Raw genomic sequence first — 18,428 nt, 5'->3', positions numbered from 1 at the left:
TCTTTAAGAAAAAGCTTGCCGATGCTTAACGTAGAAGAACACGTCACGACTTTGGCTGTAGAACTTAATGTATTAAGGGTAGGAAGGTAGGACAGTGATCCATTTTAAAATGGGAACTTCATGGGGCGCCTGGGTGGCTCAGTCGGTTAAGCGTCCGACTTCAGCTCAGGTCACGATCTCGTGGTCCGTGAGTTCGATCCCCGCGTTGGGCTCTGGGCTGATGGCTCAGAGCCTGGAGCCTGCTTCTGATTCTGTGTCTCCCTCTCTCTCTGCCCCTCCCCCATTCATGCTCTGTCTCTCTCTGTCTCAAAAATAAATAAACGTTAAAAAAAAATTTTTTTTTAAATAAAAAATAAAATGGGAACTTCAAAAAAAACTCCAAAAGTTAAAAAAAAAAAAAAACAAAACCCAGCTTGATAAAAGTATACAATACCACGTATGAAGCAGTCTTGCCAGAACATCAAATCTAAATCTGATGAAGCCTCTGGACCTAGCTACGGGTTTACAGGAAATGCAGAGGATGGAAGGACATACTAAGTAACACCAGGGGCTGCTGTCTGCAAAGTGCAGACTGTGGGAAACTCTATAGGAGAAATGGCCCCACAAATAAAATGCAAGGGGATAAAGTGAGAGGCAGAGGTCAAAAGAGATTTCAGCTGTTATCAACCGACTGGGTCCTGATTTAAATCAATAAACTCATTCGCAAGACAATGAAAAATGTTTAACACCGGGTAGTTGAAGAAATCAAGGCTTTGTTAATTCTTTTAGGTATGGCATATTACAATTGGAAATGTACAAAGAGGACGTGAGTTGTGTTAGTGAAGTTTAAGGCACCTCTTCTTTATGTGACGCTTTGATTCCATCTATGTGAACATAGACGGAAAGAATAGTGTTTTAACGAATCATGATCAGAGGGAGAAAACGTAAAACCGGGGTCCTTTGTAGCCAAGGAGTTGTTTACGCATTTATCTGAAGTCAGAGCCAGTAGTCAAAATGGCTGTGAATGTTCTGAATATTTCTCTGTGTGTCTCTTTCCCACTGCAGAGAGGTCATTCTCCAAATACAGTGCTGGCTGTAACCAGCAAGTGTGTATGAGAGAACTTGCTTAGTGGATTGTGCATAGACTGCAAATACTTTCCTATGGATATCGTTCTATTGCATACTGTACTGGTTGAGAAATTGCTAAGTGCTACTTAGCGCAAGGAGACTCCAAAATAATATGGCTTCGAGAAAACGGAAGCTTATTTTTCTCCCGTGTTATGGTCTAGATGTATACGGCCAGTCCAGGGCTGGTGGGTTACCCGGCACCAGAGGACAGCCATACGTGACGTTTGACTTCCGCCTGTGGTCCGACTTGCGGGCATGTCCTGGGCAGCAGAAAGAGGGGCAAACAAAGTGAAGGGCGAACCGTCCTTTGTATGGAGGTGACGAGGAAGTTGCACGTAGCATTTCTTCTCCCACTGGTCGGGATTTATCATGTGACCCCGCCCGAGCCACAAGGGAAGCTGGGAAACATAGTCTGTAGCTGGCCAGTTATAGTCCAGGGTTCTGTAACTAAGAAGAAAAGGAACAAATGGGTTTTGGTTAACAACTTGCCGCTATTAAAGCTTCTCTCTCTCTCTCTTTCTCTTTTTTTTTTTTTCTTTACAGAAAGCATTACTGTGCAGACTATGATTGACATCTTACGGGACAAAGCCAGTGGAGTCTGTATAGATTCTGAGTCCTTCCTTACCACAGCCAGTGTAGTGTCTGTTCTGCCTCAGAATAGAAGCTCGCCGTGCATTCACTACTTCACTGGGACCCCAGATCCTTCCAGGTTTGTTTGAGACACAGTCGTGCTGGCAGGAGGTATGTGCTCCTCGAAAGCTCATCCAATGCGCACGCGCTGCGTCCCTGTACCTCTCTTTCTATAGCCGAGTCACATTTTTCAGTCGGCCCCAACGTGGCCAATGCAGCACAAAGAGCTTTGACAAAGGGGAGTTCTTGGCTGGAGTCATATCATTTTTATGACATCCGTGGAATCAAATTGGTTTAAATTCAACCGATATTTATTGAGTTGATATCATGGGCCAGGCGTTGTGCAAACATGCATGAGGGATGCAAACATACATAACACACAGTGAGACAGATGCAGGAATGCCCAAGATTGATCAAAACAATCAGTTCCTGTAAGTTAGAGGACCAAATAGCCCGGAGGCAATGCAGATTGAGGCAACGTCAAGGGCACTGACCACTTTTTTTTTTTTTTTAATTTTTTTAAATGTTTTATTTATTTTTGAGACAGAGAGAGACAGAGCGTGAGCAGGGGAGGGGCAGAGAGAGAGGGAGACACAGAATCCGAAGCAGGCTCCAGGCTCCAAGCTGTCAGCACAGAGCCCAACGCGGGGCTCGAACTCATGAACCGCGAGGTCATGACCTGAGCCAAAGTCGGACGCTTAACCGACTGAGCCACCAGGCGCCTCCGGGCACTGACCACTTTGTAAGACATTGTGTTTTAGGGAGTTGCTTTCTGCCTACGTTCAGCAAAGGCATTGTACTGCCCAGTGTTTAAGAACACAGCCTCTAGAATCACCTGTCAGGATTTTGAGTTCCATCTCTCTCACTGAGTGGCTGGTAAGTTACTTAACCTCTGTAAGCTTCAGTGTGCTGTACAGACCGGGGGTCCTGGGGATAATGTCAGCTCCTACTTCGTATGCTTGTGGGGAGGATTAAATGAGATAATCCAAGTAAATAGACAGTAGGCTTAACTTTTCTTTTATTAAGACTATCTCTGATTTGCCAGGCAGACAGCAGCCCCACTCCCTGGTAACGTTCGGTCACATACACTGCAAGTCATGGCATCAGTGGCTTAGACACAGCTTTCCAGCGGTTTCTAATTCAGTTCATTATCAGAAGCACTTGGGGGAGTTTTTGAAAAATACAGGTGCCTTGACCCAAACCTGTTGTATCAGAATCTTTAAGGTGGGCTTACGAATGTGTCAGGTTAAGACTGACCCTCAGCCTGGAAAACCATGAAGATGTCCTATTCTGATAGTTTCAGTGGTATTTTTTAGGGGTTCTCTTGGCTGAAAACACTCATCATTGTTTGTATATCCGGTGTCAGATCTTTGACTGCTATCAGGAAATCTGCAGCTGTTCAATTTCATTCCCTTTTCAGCTAAACATATTTATTCTCCTCTTACTGTTTCAGGAATAGAAGACAATGATGGTGTCTAGCTAGGGATGGTTTCTTAGATGACTCAGGGGAAAAGCCGAGTACCTCTCTTGACCTGTCGGACTTACTTGTAAATTACTGCCAATATCAGTAGATCCTTCTAGCAGGACCTGACTATTAAATTCAGTATAAGCTATTCCTAGTTTTTCGTCCACTCATTTATTCATTCAACAAGCATGTATGAAGCACCTACTGTGTACCAGATATCATGCTGATTGGGTATTAGGGATGAAGTGTATGCAAGGTAACAGGTGGCTTGGAGGAGATGATGAAGGAGCACGCTTCACTGAGGAAGGATCTCTTGCGCGCCGGGCATTGTGGGAAGAGGAAGAGTTTGTTAGGAATGAAAAGCAGGAATGACTTTTTGGGTAGAGAGACAGCATGGACGCATGCAGAGAGCCATGAAACGGTACCCTGTTGTAGATTATGTTTCCATCTCTCCTCTCCCCGCCAGCCCCCACCCCCCACTCTTCCAGTAAACAAGCCTGGCCACCCTCTCATGGCCTCCCACGGTGAACCTCCTCTCCATGGTATTCCAGTTGGCCTCCCAGGGTGCGCTCCTGGTTGACCCCGGCTGCTTCCTTTTAACCTTATCTCGAAGCTCTGGATGCTTGCTCTCATGGATGGCCCTGCTCCCGCCCTCTTGTCCGTCCACCAGCTCTGGGGCGCGTCCTTCCTCTCCCTGTTGTCTGGACCTCCCTTCATGGACTCCGACTTAGCTTGCCCCGAACGCTGGTGGCTCAGCTGCCTCTTGGGAGCGCTCTGTGCCGCACCACAGGGGTACACGTGGGCACTTAGAGCCCTTCTGTAGAGTGACTAGAATGCCCTGCCGTGTTCTTTAGTGGGCAGGAGCCTTTGAAGGAGTGGGTTGAGCTGAGGAAGGCCTGAAGTACCCGCCTTGCTCCTGATGTCTCAGGCACCGGCCCCAGCTGTGCTTAGAAGACGGGGCTGTGTGAGGCCAGAACACTAACGGAAAGGAATGCCATTTCCTAGACTGAAGTACAGGGCCCAGTACGATTCTAAAAATGGGCTGGGAAATAGCCTGCTTATATTTAATCTGGAAGATTTCAAGTAATTTTAAAAGAAAATTATTCATGGTTAAATTAATTGAAAAGACCTTAAAGAAGATTAAGGCATTCATTTTTTATCTTTCAGGGCTAAGGGAGCTGCGTTTCCTACTGTGACTGTTAGAACTGTCACAGAGTCTTTTCTCCTATTCACCATTTCAGTGTTTCTCTGTAATTGGGCATGTTTAACATTTTCTATTTTGTCAGCAGGAAGCATAATTACCTCCTCTTGGGTTTTTAGGTAGTAAATGGGGGAAATTTTAGCTGGCTTCTGCTGACGCTGGAAACAGTAGAGAGATGTTTTCAGGAAATCATTTCAAAGCAGGGGGCTCGCGAAAGATTATGATTTAAGAGCGGGACTGTGTTCTTTATCCCTCCCAATTAATGTTCGGAACCAAAGGACACCATCTGACTGTTGCTCTGTCTGCTTCGACACGTCTCTGCCCTTGCTCGGTGGACTCATTACAGATCCTTCTCTGGAAATAACTTGTTCTCGCGCTCTTTTCCTCTTTCTCCGCCCCTTCCAGGATGGACCAGGTTCTGTGCAAGTTTGAGGGCTGGATGGAGGTGCAAAAGTCAGAGTTTGAGAGCTAAAGAGGGAGATGCAAAAGACCTTTAATTAATTTTATTGAGGAGGCAGATTCTGTCCTATTAATATTCCGTTGAGTCAGCTGGTGCCTCAGTTATCCACGTGGTGACAGCGACTGACTTCAGTGCTCTGGTTCTGACCTTTGGAAGCCGTTTCCTTCGTGGAAGCTGGCACTTGCCAAAGCCTCACTGATGTGAAGAATTGGAGAGGGAAAGGGGAGAGAGGTACCTTAGCACACTGAGACTGTGAAATTCGGGGTCCTGGAGCCCGTGAGAGCCGAGCAGGTGCGTCTCTTCCCAACCCTGTGTTCAGTGACGTCACACTGGTAACGTGACACGGGTCACAGTGGGCATGTTCACACCACAGAAGCCGGCAGACGCCATGGATCGGGGCTTATTTTTTTCAGATACGGTTGCCAAGCCGGCACATCGCCAAGAGGCCCCCACATCTGAGAAAGCCCACAGAAAGTCCACTCGGGGTACAGGATGGAGAAACCAAGAGGGGGAGAAAATTAAAAAATTTTTCCATTTTAAATATCAGAAGGCTGTGTCCCAACCCATTTCTCTCATCGTATGAGGCTGTGGACTTCGGCCCAGGAAACAGAAAATAGGGAAGAAATTCTAGGAAAATGGGATGTTGGGCCTAATTTAACTAGCGGCAAATAGCTGGGGAGTTGCAGGGGACCTGGTGTGTGTGTGTGTGTGTGTGTGTGTGTGTGTGTTTCCTTCTCTTCTCCCAGTGTGCTAAATTTGAGAGGCGAAGCTGAGTCAACTGAGACTGTCTCATCTGGTTAATTCAAATGTAGTGACGAGCGGCCTGTCTGTTGGTGGAGATAACACTTAACAAACCTTAGACGCGGCCGCGTAGGTAAATACGATCCCTGGTACTGTTCAGGGAACAGCCAGCAGAGACGTACCCAGAGGTGAGGGCCCTGTGTGAAATAGCACCCCCGTCAATTTCACTCTGAATGCGTACAGCACCAGATTCCTCCTCTCTCCTGCCCTTTGACCTCACAACCTTCCAGAGCATCTGGATCCAGCCCGGAGCTCATCCCATGCCCCAAATGTACGAGTTCTCTTTCCCTTTAAAATAGAAAGGCCCTTCACTGATAGGTCCTGCCCTCAGCCAGATGCGGTTGAGATCGTGTGATTAAAGTGACCGACAGTAAAGCTGGAGCGACCCATTCAAGAGACACCTGCAATTGAGAAAAAACTGGTTATTTTGGGTTATTTTGAGCTTGGTTGAACGTTTAACAGATTCACCCACACAGGAGCCTTGTGCTGCCCCGCTCTGTGCCAGACTCCCCTCAGTGGATCTGGGGGACTCCAGGGCACGGGATAAGGCTGGCTGAGTGGCTTGGGGAGTTTCTGCACCTTCCTAAGGATAGAGGCATATTTGAGGTCAGAAGTGCCGGCTGGCCACTGATGATAAAATCCCAAAGCACCAAAAGGGTTTTATTTTTCTGCACAGTGTGTATGAAGAACCAACAGAAGGTTAATATAATGGTGTGAGGTCGTGGGCGGAAAACTGACCTCAGTTTAGAAGACCTGAATTTAGTTCTCCGTCTGCCACTTACTAGGAATATGCCTTTGGACCCAACACTTAGCTGCTGTGAGCCTCAGTCTTCTCATCTGTAAAATGGGATGGAAATGTTTTCCCTGCCTTGTTCATTGCTGTGTCCCTAGTACCTAGAATGGTGACGGGTACTCAATCATTACTCAACACGTATTTGCGTGTTGTATGGATAGAATAGAAAAGTGAGCGAATAGAAAAATAGGGGTACTAGGAGAACTGAATGCAAGCACTTTGAAAGTTATGACACGCTATAAAACGTCAGGGGTTTCCACGGTAATTATGCTCTCTTGCCAAATGAGAAAACAAGTGACAGGGAAACATTTTTTACACTGGCTCGGCGCGTGCGTCACAAGATTCTGGAAGACAAAAGGGACAGATGAGGCCAGGACGCCTCCCAGGGAGCAGGTCTCTGGGCTCGAAGGCTAAGATTCTGCAGACTTCTGAGACAGAGCGTGGGAGAGCACGCTCTGGTCCCTGTCATCAGACCGTGCCTTAGATTTGTCTCAGGGAGAGCTGAGGGTCGTGGTCATACGGTTTCCTTTATGTCGCTCATGGCTTCCTTCGTTTAATTGTCCCTCCTGACGGTGGATTGTCCCTGTAGAGTCGCTCAGCCGGCCTTAAACCTCCTCACTAACCAGCTGATGGGAGACTCTTTGCCGCTGGAAGCACTTTCCCCTTTTGGGCCTATTATCCTGTGTTCGTGTCACGGCACGCAATGCAGGGGCCGGGTGACCTGGGGTGAATTCCGGGTTAGGTGGCTTCTTTGAACCAGCTTTCTGGAGCCCTCTCAGGTGTGCCTCACGTCAGGGCCATCCCTGGGACACTCTGGGAGGGTTCCACAAGTGTGACAAAGTGTGCCCTGCCCTGTCCCAGTGGCCTGGGAGGGGTGTGCCTTGTGACTCAGATGACAGTTTCAGCTTTGCCGCTGGCTGGATATGTGACCTTGGTCAAGTCATTTAATGTCCGGGTCGTTACTTAGCATACATTTGATGAAGTGGCATTTAAGAAGCTACCATCTGGGGGCGCCTGGGTGGCGCAGTCGGTTAAGCGTCCGACTTCAACCAGGTCACGATCTCGCGGTCCGTGAGTTCGAGCCCCGCGTCAGGCTCTGGGCTGATGGCTCGGAGCCTGGAGCCTGTTTCCGATTCTGTGTCTCCCTCTCTCTCTGCCCCTCCCCCGTTCATGCTCTGTCGCTCTCTGTCCCAAAAATAAATAAAAAAAATGTTGAAAAAAAAAATTAAAAAAAAAAAAAAAAGAAGCTACCATCTGGGCTTTAAAAAAAAAAGTTTATTTTTGAGAGAGAGAGAGAGAGAGTAAGTGGAGAAGGGGAAGAGAGAGAGAGACGGAGAGAGAGAGCATCTCAAGCAAGCGCCGAACCACCAGTACAGAGCCCAATGCAGGGCTCAAACTCACGAACTGTAAAACATGACCTGAAACGAAGTTGGACGCTTAACCGCCTGAGCCACCCAGGCACCCCCCTTGATCTGAACTTCAAGTGTGGGAAAATGTCAGAAACTCTCCTCACCTATTTGTATCGTTTGTGTGATTTTTTTATAAGGCTTGGCAAGAAATCAGAAGGTTTGGGAACCACTGAGTTACGCACATTCTGCTTTTTTTGGATACATAGGCACAAATAAACCCCGAATTATAATTCCCACATTCAGGTTTAAATAATTATTAGTGTTATTGCAATTTGTTATCAGCAGTAGTTTTTTATTTATTCAGTCTCAAAAACTCTCCCTTTAACCACTCGACAAATCTGTGCTTCATGTTTATAGCAGTTGAGGGTGCTGACTTCCTTACAGACTTTGGGGGAAAAATCCTTGGAGAGCTTTGGCTGCATTAGAGTATTATGGGAATCCCATCGTATTTGTTATTTATTTTGAGAAAGAAAACTGATAGATGGGATAACTAGTAAACATACGGTACTTTCTTGCTTTAGAAAAGCCACTGGGCACCTTTATTGAGGTGGAGTGGGTTGGCAGTTCCATCAACTGGAATGTTCTGATTTTTACTACACTGTTATCCTATGTATTGGATGCAAAAGACCATGACTGTGCTTAGCATGAACTTCTTGTTTTTAATGTTTATTTTTGAGAGAGAGAGAGAGAGCGCGCAGGGGAGGGCCAGAGAGGGAGAGAGGTGGACAGAGGATCCGAGAGAGAGAGACAGAGAGAGAGCGCAGGGGAGGGGCAGAGAGAGAGAGAGAAGTGGACAAGGGATCTGAAGCAGGCTCTGTGTTGACAGCAACGAGCCCAATGCGGGGCTCGAACTCACGAACCGTAAGATCGTGACCTGAGCCAAAGTCAGATGCTCAACCGACTGAGCCACCCAAGTGCCCCAGCATGAACGTCTTGAAGTCAGAGTCACAAGTTCATGAACTGCATGACATACAAATAGAAATTTATAGGTTTGGAAGCTGGAAGGGAACTTCGAGATCATTTTAGTCCCAATCAGAGACAGGGAGCACGAGTGCCCCCACAGCTGGTCAGAGTAGAGAGGAGTCGCGTACCCTCATTCTGAGGCCCAGCCCAGTGCCCCGCCGCTGCTGTCATGAGTCAGGCAGATCTGGGATCCGTGCTCAGCCCGACGAGTGATACCAGACTGTGCCCCTCCTGGCCCCCCAGAACCGTGGCTCTCGCCCACGGGGCCACCGTGTCAGAATGGTCCTGAGATGTAAAGTAACGCCCTCCCAGTGACTGAGCCTGGCCACCTCATTGCCCAGCGTAAGCCTGTGGAGGTCACGACTCTGACCCTTTCTGGCCACAGCACAGACCCTGCGGCCCAGAAGACGTGAACTGTGTGGGCTTGGGGCTGCACAGCAGGAGCCTCAGAGCCAGGGTCCCACAGAAGGGTCTCTGCGCCGGGCCAGGAGGCTGCAGATTAACGTCTGCTGGCAGGCGGCACGATGGGCGCCGACTTTTCAGGAACCCCTTGTGCTATCGGGTCCTGAAGGATGGGATGCTTGCCTCCTGTGAGGCCGCTGTGTTGTAAGAGACCAGAAGGCCCCAGAAGCCATGTCTGTGCCGGACTCTTTGCTCCCCCCCATTTTCCTCCCACTTCCCCACCCTTCCCCGTCTGTTACCCTTTTCCTGGGACCCCTCACCCTGCAGCCCTTTTGCAGAATCAACTGAATGACTAATTGGATAATGCAGCATTGTATTGAGCATTCAGTAGAAGGGCCAACGACCCGTGGATGTTCAAGAGGCTGTAGGAGGTGGCACTTCGTGGTCCCTCTATGAAAGGCAGCCCCCCCATGTCCTGGGGAGGGAGGGTCCATGAACAGGGTACCTGGTGCCCATCCTTAACCAGGCCCACCCCACTTCCCCAGCTTGGAGTATGAAGGTCTCGCTGCTTGTAATAATCAAATCAACTTAGCCTGAGCCCGGTCTTGCAGAGTGAGTTCTGTGTCTTGACTCTCTTGAGCCCTCTTTCCCGTGACCTCCTCAGGGAACTAACCTAAGAGGTTACTTCTCATGACAGATCTCCCCCGCTATCCGCAAGTTCTTTTTCTGCCACGTCCCTTTTACGAAAGACGTGTGTTAGTACAGTACCTGTTTTCACTAACCGAAAGAAATCCCAAGAGGCTTCTCGCTCTTATGAAATGGTAACTGCTTCTTTGCTCTGTACCATTTTGGCTTACGAGAAGTTTCACAGAACATTCTACCTCCAGATAGCGGGCGTGGGGCGGTTGGGGGGGGGTGCTTCAGATGGGGGAAGAGCCCGTCCTGTTGTCCCTGTAGCCCTGCTCCTCAGACTTGGTCTATCGCCAATCCCCTGGGGACCTTGTTGACACGCACATCCTGATTCAGCAGGATGGGGGCGGGGCCTGAGGGTGATGCCGAAGCCCCGGGTCCAAGGACACAATTCGGGGAGCCAGGGTCCCCGGTTCCCAGTTCTTTTCAGACTGTGGCACACCTGAACGTGTTTGTGTGGCACACTGGCAGGGCTTCCCTGGCCGCCTCGAGCCCCGCCACCTCAGGGCTGAAGGAGTCAATATCTCAGCTCACTGCTAACCCACTCGAAGCATGGTGGCCAGGGCACCGGCGTAGAGGAGAGAAAATAACCCGGATCCGACCCGTACACCTGGGGGCGTGTTTGTAGCCCTCTCTCTCCTATTGTTATTGCAGGTGCTGCCCCAGGGTAGAGAAAGGCAGACTCCTTTCAGCCTAGATGGATGGCCCGTTGCACCCTTTTCTCCAAACGCCACGCGTCCGTTCGCCTTACTTTGTACAGCCGAAAGGGGCCTCCCAAATGTTCTTCCAGGAACAAAGCAAGTCTGTTTTGATGTCTCCTTGCTGCTCATAGAAGAACTTGCAGCTGGCAAATGACAGCTTTACTAAAATATTTACTAAAATACGCAGTTGTGTCTGTCTCGGCCCCCACCCGCCAGCCGCCAGGAGCTGGCTCAGGAAGCGATGGCCTAATGAAAGGACTGCCTCTCATGTCCTCACGCCTCAAGCTCAGTTGGGCTAAAGCACCTCTCCTTTCCCTCCAGGTCCATATTCAAGCCCTTCATCTTTGTGGATGATGTGAAACTTGTCCCCAAAGCACAATCTCCCTGTTTTGGGGACGACGACCCTGCCAAAAAGGAGCCTCGGTTCCAGGAGAAGCCAGATCGCCGGCACGAGCTCTACAAGGCCCACCAGTGGGCACGCGCTGTCATCGAAAGTGACCAGGTGAGCCTAGGGGTGGGCTGGCGGAGGGGGGTGCGGTCTGCGCTCGAGGAGGCAAGAAGGCGTTAATCCCGCACATCGTTTCCCTCCTTGCCTGTACGCCTCCTTCCAGAAACCCGGGGACCTGAGGCCTTCCTAGAAGGCTGCTATTCACTTTTCTGGCCAGTCCCCTGAAACCTAACGAAATGAAGCCTCCACGTCTAATGTTGTCCTAGCACTCAGTGGGCTGGGAATATCCCTCTTTCATTTACTGTTTCCCTGGGGATGTTCCCTGGGAATAATAGATGTGTGCAGTTCTGGTGGGGGTAATTGCTTTCCTGCTGTCTAAAATTCTTTGTGTACTTTTGGGGGTAAAACGTTGGTACGAGATGGCAATACCTTAAAGACACAATCATGTGTTGTTTAAAAAAAAAAAGTAATCCTTCAAAAAAGTTCTGTAGACAGACTGGGGGGGGGACGGGGACGGTGCACAGTAGTGTGAATGTCCTTATGCCACTGACCTTGTACACCTAAAAATGGCTGCAATGGCAAACGTTGTGTTATGCATATGTTACTATAATTTTAAAAGAGTTTTTCAAAAAAGATTCTCAAAGTCCTAGTTTTTTAAATTGAATTCAATTTTTATCTGAGAGAGTGTGTACACGAGCAGGGGAGAGGGAGAAAGAGAGAGAGAACCTCAAGCAGGCTCCACACTCAGCTTGGAGCCCTCCACAGGACTTGATCCCACGACCCTGGGATCATGAGCCAAAATCAAGAGTCAGACGCTCAACTGACTGAGCCACCCAGACGCCCCAGGTTCCTAGTTTTTAAAAAAAGTTATTTTCCAAGGTGCAGCTCACCCACCCCTCCCCGCAAAGCTTTGGCAAATAAAGTTACAAGACATCAATTCAAACGAGACCTACACCCAGTATATGCCCACAGCAGCCACTAGTGATGGGTTGCGTATAAAATCCAAGACTCCGTTTTGCTGAAGGGAAGGGGAAGGAACGTGGCAGTTAGACGCCCATCTGCTTCCCAAGCATGTATTTGCCAACTTGCAACGAGTCTAGTTTGTCCTGAAGAAAGGGACACCTTGTAGGGAAATTGGCGTTTGCATTTGCGTGGACCGGGTGAGCTTTTTTTCTTGTGCTTGGCATGGTGGACTATATAAAAAGCATAGAAAGAAGGGCGCCATCAGCAGTAAACCCAAGGGATTTCAGAAAGCATCTCAGAGAAGGGCAGTCTCACCGTCCAAAGGCTTTGCACTTCCGTGCCACAGAAATGTCCATTTTGACATGTCAGAGTCACCTGGTGTTTTCACCTCCGTCTTCCCTGCCGGATGTTTCCGTGGAACCGTGAGTGCTTCCGCTCCACCGCACTGACTTTTGTCCGGGGCTGTCTATTGCGGTTCCCAGCAGTGCCTGTCTTCCAGGTGGATGACAGTAAGCCCGGAGTGAAAATGCCACTCGGTGCGTCGTTTTGGGGCTCTCTGGCAACTAGAAGGCGGAGGGAGAGAGGGGCGTGTGTTTGAGCCCTTCTGCACAAAATGCCACGGAGATGAGACGGACGAGGGTGGGTGGGCTCTGACATTGAGACATGACCGTTGCTTTGCGTCAAGGCCGTGTTAGGAAGTGGGGGACGGCTGCTGACGGCGGCTTCTCCATTCTGGGACTAACTGGGCAAATGGAAGCTTTTCACTGTCCCACACTCTAAGCGAGTGGAAGAAGCAATCTCAGCAGCTCAGAAGAAAGTATGTCGGGCGATGGACACGGCACGTGTTTATTCACTGATCGTTTGTCCATTCAGCAAACATTTACTGGGGATGCCTCTTGTGTCCCAGGCGTTGAAGCCTGGTGATGAGCCCAGTTCTCACTCCCGGGAGATCATGGTCTAATGGGGGACACGGGCAAATAGACAGACCCTTACAGGACAGAAAGAGAACAACCACGGCAGAAGTAAAGGCATGGACAGGGAGCCCAGAGGAAAGGTTCAAAGAGGCCCGGAGATGGGTGCCTGTTGACCAAGTGCCGAGGAAGGGCAAGGTGGAGTATCATGGGTTGGAAGAATGCAATTAATTCAGTTTGGCTAAAGAGAAAGGGAGACTCTGGGGGGCCTGGCGGGAGGTGAGGCAAGCAAGAGCCTCGTACTCAGGTTACAAAAGGCCTTTCCTGAATATCACTCAAGAGTCTGGATTTTATCCTAAAGGCAGTGAGGAGGTAGGTATGCCAAGCAGAGCAGTACCATAACCGCACTGGCATTCTAGAATGATCCCTGCGGCAGCCCTGGGGAAACAGATCGAATGGGGTGGGTAGGCCCCTGAGAGGCTTTCTTGTCCATCGTAGTGACTCTCGCTGTTCCCGCCCTTCCTCAGGAGCAAGGTCGCAAGCTGAGGAAGACCATGCTGGAACTAGAGAAGCAAGGCCTGGAAGCCATGGAAGAAATTCTGACCAGCTCTGACCCTCTGGACCCCACTGAAGTGGGGGATCTTTTCTATGACTGTGTTGACACTGAGATTAAGTTCTTTAAGTGAAGTAAGCATTCCCTCTCCCCTTCTTATTTAAACGTTCCCACCTTACTAAATTACCAGCAAAACAAACCACTCTCCTGTTTGAGTAAAACGAGAAAGTTCAGACGTGTGAAAGTCACACTCTTGTGTTCTGCCCTCAATCCCAGCAACGTCCCCTTCTTCTACAACGTAGCTCCCCCTTTGCAGTGTAACGTGTATCCATTTGCCTGTCTTTCGATTGTGTGACTACTTGTGGATGTTCAGCTGCTATCGTTGTATTTCAGTGACCGTGGACACACTAGCCTTCTCACGGAGGACGAGCATTTGTCAGGCCTTCACGGGGGCTCCACAGTGCTGGGTGTGCAAGAAAAGCAAAATCTATTGAAGTCTTAGTCTTTCTTTCAGTAATGGTTCCTTTCAGGTTATCAAAAGGCCCGGGGCTTTTGTGTGTGAACTTGAGCAGGAAGCTTCCCGGCCTCCCCTTTACACGAGTGCAAGCCCGTCGTGCAGAACGTCTGCAGATGTGTCTGCTGAAGGACACAACCAATGGGAAGGAACAAAGGGGGCTCCTCTCTAGTCGCAGCTCATCCTGATTCTCGTGGTTCTAAGGGGCCTGTCCTCTGTCTGCTGCGCTTGTGCTCAGCGGACCCACAGACGGCTCCTGAGCACGGGAGAGCTGGTTAGCGGAGTTAGCTAGAACTGCCCGTGTTGGAGATTCCGAGGCAGCCATGCGCGTGGCCTCCCCACATCCCCACGTGGCTCTCCCCAAAGGCCCGAGGCTCTCGCTGTACAGCAGCACGCCCACCCCTTGGCCTTGCGTAGAAACGATTTCGGGCCTGGTTATGGCCATCTACTCCGGGATTAATTAAATGGCCCTGTGGCATGGTTCTCCCCCCCCCCCCCCCCCAACAAAGCTGCGTATCTCTCCAGCTAATGAGGGAGAGAAAAGGAGAGACCGTTGGCTATTCAGATGCTAGCTAAAGTAGCTGGAATCTGAGCAGTGACTACATTATCTCAGCGGAGACTTTAATTAAACTGATTTGTTTCCAGTGTCGCGTTCACACGAAGTATTTGACTTACCACCAGAGCACAGAAGAGCATGTGAGGAAAACCAGATGGGCCGGGCATCGGGGAGACAGAGGGCAAGGAGGTGGCAGATGGAGGCAGAAGCAGGTCGCCGCAGGGTAGCGATCCAACCCCCAGCCTTCCTGCCCGGCTTGTTATATCCCACAAGGCTGTGTACGATGCACCTGGCTCTCCCTGGCCCTCCCTTTCTTTGTTCCTCGTGCCCCGTGACCTGGTAGCTGCCCTCACGGCGAAGGCAGCCGCGGGGGCAAGGGTAGGGGGGCTCCCCTCCAGCTAGCGAAACTCTCACCCACTCCGGAGATGGACAGGGGGCAGAGATGACGAAGGGACGTATATGCGGGTCAGCAGCTCCTGGAAGAAGGGCAGCCCCACTATTCCAGCCTCACCCCCGCCGCTGGGGCCCCGTCGTGCTCCGTCACTGGTAGGAATTTGCAAGTGGAAATACTGGGAGTGTCAGTAATCTTCGAAGTGACCTTGGGTTCGGGACTCTGCACCGACAGCGGTGCACGACAGGCAATAAGGGCCGGAGGGGACGTGGGTCTCACACACAGATGCGGACACGGAGGGTCACGGGTTTTATCGGGACACAGCTGGTTTCTCTACCAGCTCCCCTCCAAGGGTGTAGGTATAAAGGCACCACGAGCTTTTGGTCCGGCAGTTTTGTGAGTTCTGTACGTAAAATCACAGACGACAAGCGGTGGGAGATGGGAGGGACGTTTGAGAGCTGACAGGGTCAACACGGCCATTCGTGGCGGCTCGTAGCTGCCGTGACCCAGTCAGGGCTTTCACGGGTGACAAACTCAGGGTCTTCTGGTAGATGGAGCAGCCATTCTCAGAGCATCTGTCTACAGGTGCTAAGTTGGGGGAGGGGGAGGTTTGGAGGTGACATTTTCGGTGCCTCACCCCGCCCAAGTCCACCTGCTAGGTGGTTATTTAAAACAAGGGGATGTGTTAAGCCACCCCAAGATTTCACCAGGTGGTTTCACCTCTACCTATTATAGAAACATCTCATCGGACCTGACGTGCCTGAGATACCCAAGGTGATTTGGGGTTTACCAAAAGAAGTCTGGTGAGAATAAATTACACGGGGGTCTGCTTTCATTATTATGGGCCAAACAATATTGTGGGCCAGCCAGTCTATGTGATTTCCTAACCACCATGAAGTGGGAAATACAATGGCTACTTCTCTTAGGGGACACTGACCTTTGTCCAGCATCTCAAAGAAGGGCCAACCCTAAATGAGAATTGTCTGGGCTAATGGTGTGCATCACAATTGTGGTGCCCCAGTCTTGGGCCACCATGGGCCATGGCAGCCCTCCATGGCTAGGCCGGGCAAGAAGTTCAACGGAGGCTGGGACACTTCTGTCAGGCACAGAGGGGGGTCTATGTACAGTCAAACCCCCAATAATAGCGTGGGTGAATTCTTTGCGCATTTGGGCGGTGTGGAGAAAGACGAGAAGAGAGTAGAGAATCTGTTGATGTGGCTGGACCCCCTTCTAGTGACTTCTTTCTACTTACGTCCACTGCTTGAAATTCGTTCTTGGATTTTGAACAGGCTGTTGGGGGAAGGTATGTGTCTTTTTAAATTCTCCAAACAGACCCCGCTTTTGAAAAATGCTTATCATTACATGGATGAATTCTTGACCAGGGATTGCTTTTCTAAAGGCAATATGGAGAAAATGAATATTCAAGAGGAACTAAGAAAACAATGGTTAAAGGTCAGTGTGTAAATAGCTTCCTGAAAGAACCATTTGTGTGTCCCTTAAGACTTGGACGGGGGAGGTGTGCGTGCTTTGTGCAGCAAGAAGACATGGCTGTAAAGGATGGAATTTCTCCCCCAATCCCATGCCCCGTAACCAACCATAAGCCGCTTAGTCTTGTCTAGTAGATGGCATTGCCGTAGATGAAGACAGCCCTCATCCTCTAAGGGAGCAGAGGCTCCAGTAAAAGTAAATTAGCGAAGCAGAGGTAGTACTCTTCCTTCTTGGAGGTGGTTTGGAACTTTCAGTAGAATAAGCATATACTTGAAATTCTGGTGATTCTTTAGTGCCCAATAACATAAGACACAGTGTTCTTATTAGACGGTCTTCCTTACAAGCTAACAGAGCAGGTGTGTGCCTAGTAGATACTAGCAGTGAAGTTCCTTCACTATTGGGTGAATTGCTAGGTATAAAAAAAAGAATTGCCAACCAGGCAAACTACTTTGCTCCCTAACTTATGTCATCCCGCACTGGTACAGGTGTCACACAGCTCTGGCCGGCCCCAGCAGGGAAGCCGGGTGGGACCAATGTGTCTGCAATGAAACCACTCACTGCATCCTTGACTAAAGAACAGTCAAGTCATTTGTCGGGGAGGTCTTCAGCTGAGCTCGCAGGTTTAGGAAGGAAGCACACGGAGGAAGGAGGGAGGGAGGGAGCCCCCCTGGCTGGCCGTTCCCGTACGGAGGGGGTGGGGTGGCAGGTCACATGCATCTGCTGTCCCAGGACCACCCTGTGCCTCCCTGTGGCTGTGGCGTTTCATTCTGCACGGTCCCAAGCCCCAGCTCTCCTCCTACGGTTTGTGCCAAACGTGCCGTATCTGACCGACTCCCAACATTCCGAGATGTCACCTGCAGATTTCTCATGGGAATGCATTACGTATGTGTTTGCAATCGTGCTGTGAGAAGTTCCATGTGTGAGCTGGAAAATGCTATTGGCAGGGAATACTAACAAAGAAAATCTTTCTGTTTCCTGCAGTGGGAACCGACCGTGTAGTCTTAACAGCCTTTTGTACAAATATCAACAAACCAGATAACTTCCCTATCCAGTGCTTGCCCTTGGAATTGTCTCTAAATACATCAAGCATACAATAAAAAAAAAATACTGAAATTAATGTCCTTGTGTTTCATGAATAAACGTGGGCATCGGTCACAAAAGAGAAAAATGTATGAAGGGGGATGTGTTTTTCTGACCGGACTCGTCATCAAACCCAGTCAGCTCAGTGTTTCCAACATGGTATACCGTTTGGTGAGTAACTTCACTCTTTGCAAATAAACACAAAAGCACACCAATTGGGTTGGCTACCATCAAAAAGCAGAAAATAAGTGTCGGTGAGGATGCTCAGACATCGGAACCCTGTATGGTACTGGTGGCCGTAAAAAATGGTGCAACCGCTGTGGAAAGCAGTATGGCAGTTCCTCAAAGAATCGGAAAAATGGGATTAACATATAACCAAGCAATTCTGCTTCTGGGCATATGCCCCAAAGAACTGAAACCCAGGCCTGAGGTACTCTTACTCCCGTGTTCACAGCAGCAACATTACGCCCAGTAGCCACGGTGTGGAAGCAATGCGAGTATCCACTGAGATTATTCTGAGTAAAACAAGCCAGTGTCAAAAAGGCAAACATTGGGGCTCCTGGGTGGCTCAGTCGGTTGAGCGGCCGACTTCGGCTCAGGTCGTGATCTCGCGGTCCGTGAGTTCGAGCCCCGCGTCGGGCTCTGGGCCGACGGCTCGGAGCCTGGAGCCTGTTTCGGATTCTGTGTCTCCCTCTCTCTGCCCCTCCCCCGTTCATGCTCTGTCTCTCTCTGTCTCAAAAATAAATAAAAACGTTGAAAAAAAAAATTAAAAAAAAAAAAATAAATAAAAAAAAAAAAAGCTGGACACTTAACCGACTGAGCCCCCCCCAGGCGTCCCTGAGCTGTGCACTTAAACGTGGTTATGGCGGTAAGTTTCCCTGACGCATATTTTACCACAATTC

At 49.7% G+C, this 18,428-nt stretch overlaps 1 protein-coding gene across 2 annotated transcripts in view; it reads left to right on the top strand.

Annotated features, from left to right (window-relative positions):
* SCRN1 (secernin 1) overlaps positions 1-17,694 on the top strand; it is a 62,637-nt gene extending 44,943 nt beyond the window's left edge. For both annotated transcript variants that reach the window (XM_049641645.1, XM_049641644.1), the window contains 3 exons: positions 1,651-1,816; positions 10,944-11,124; positions 13,472-17,694. In XM_049641645.1, coding sequence (XP_049497602.1) covers positions 1,651-1,816; positions 10,944-11,124; positions 13,472-13,630 — 506 coding nt within the window. In that variant the 3' untranslated portion in view covers positions 13,631-17,694. The remainder of the gene's footprint in view (positions 1-1,650; positions 1,817-10,943; positions 11,125-13,471) is intronic.
* Positions 17,695-18,428: the final 734 nt, after the last annotated feature.

The sequence above is a fragment of the Panthera uncia genome, chromosome A2, assembly GCF_023721935.1.
Source record: "Panthera uncia isolate 11264 chromosome A2, Puncia_PCG_1.0, whole genome shotgun sequence".
Taxonomy (NCBI): Eukaryota; Metazoa; Chordata; class Mammalia; order Carnivora; family Felidae; genus Panthera; species Panthera uncia.
The sequence above is the reverse complement of the archived record's forward strand: the minus strand, read 5'-3'. Positions and strand labels throughout refer to the sequence as shown.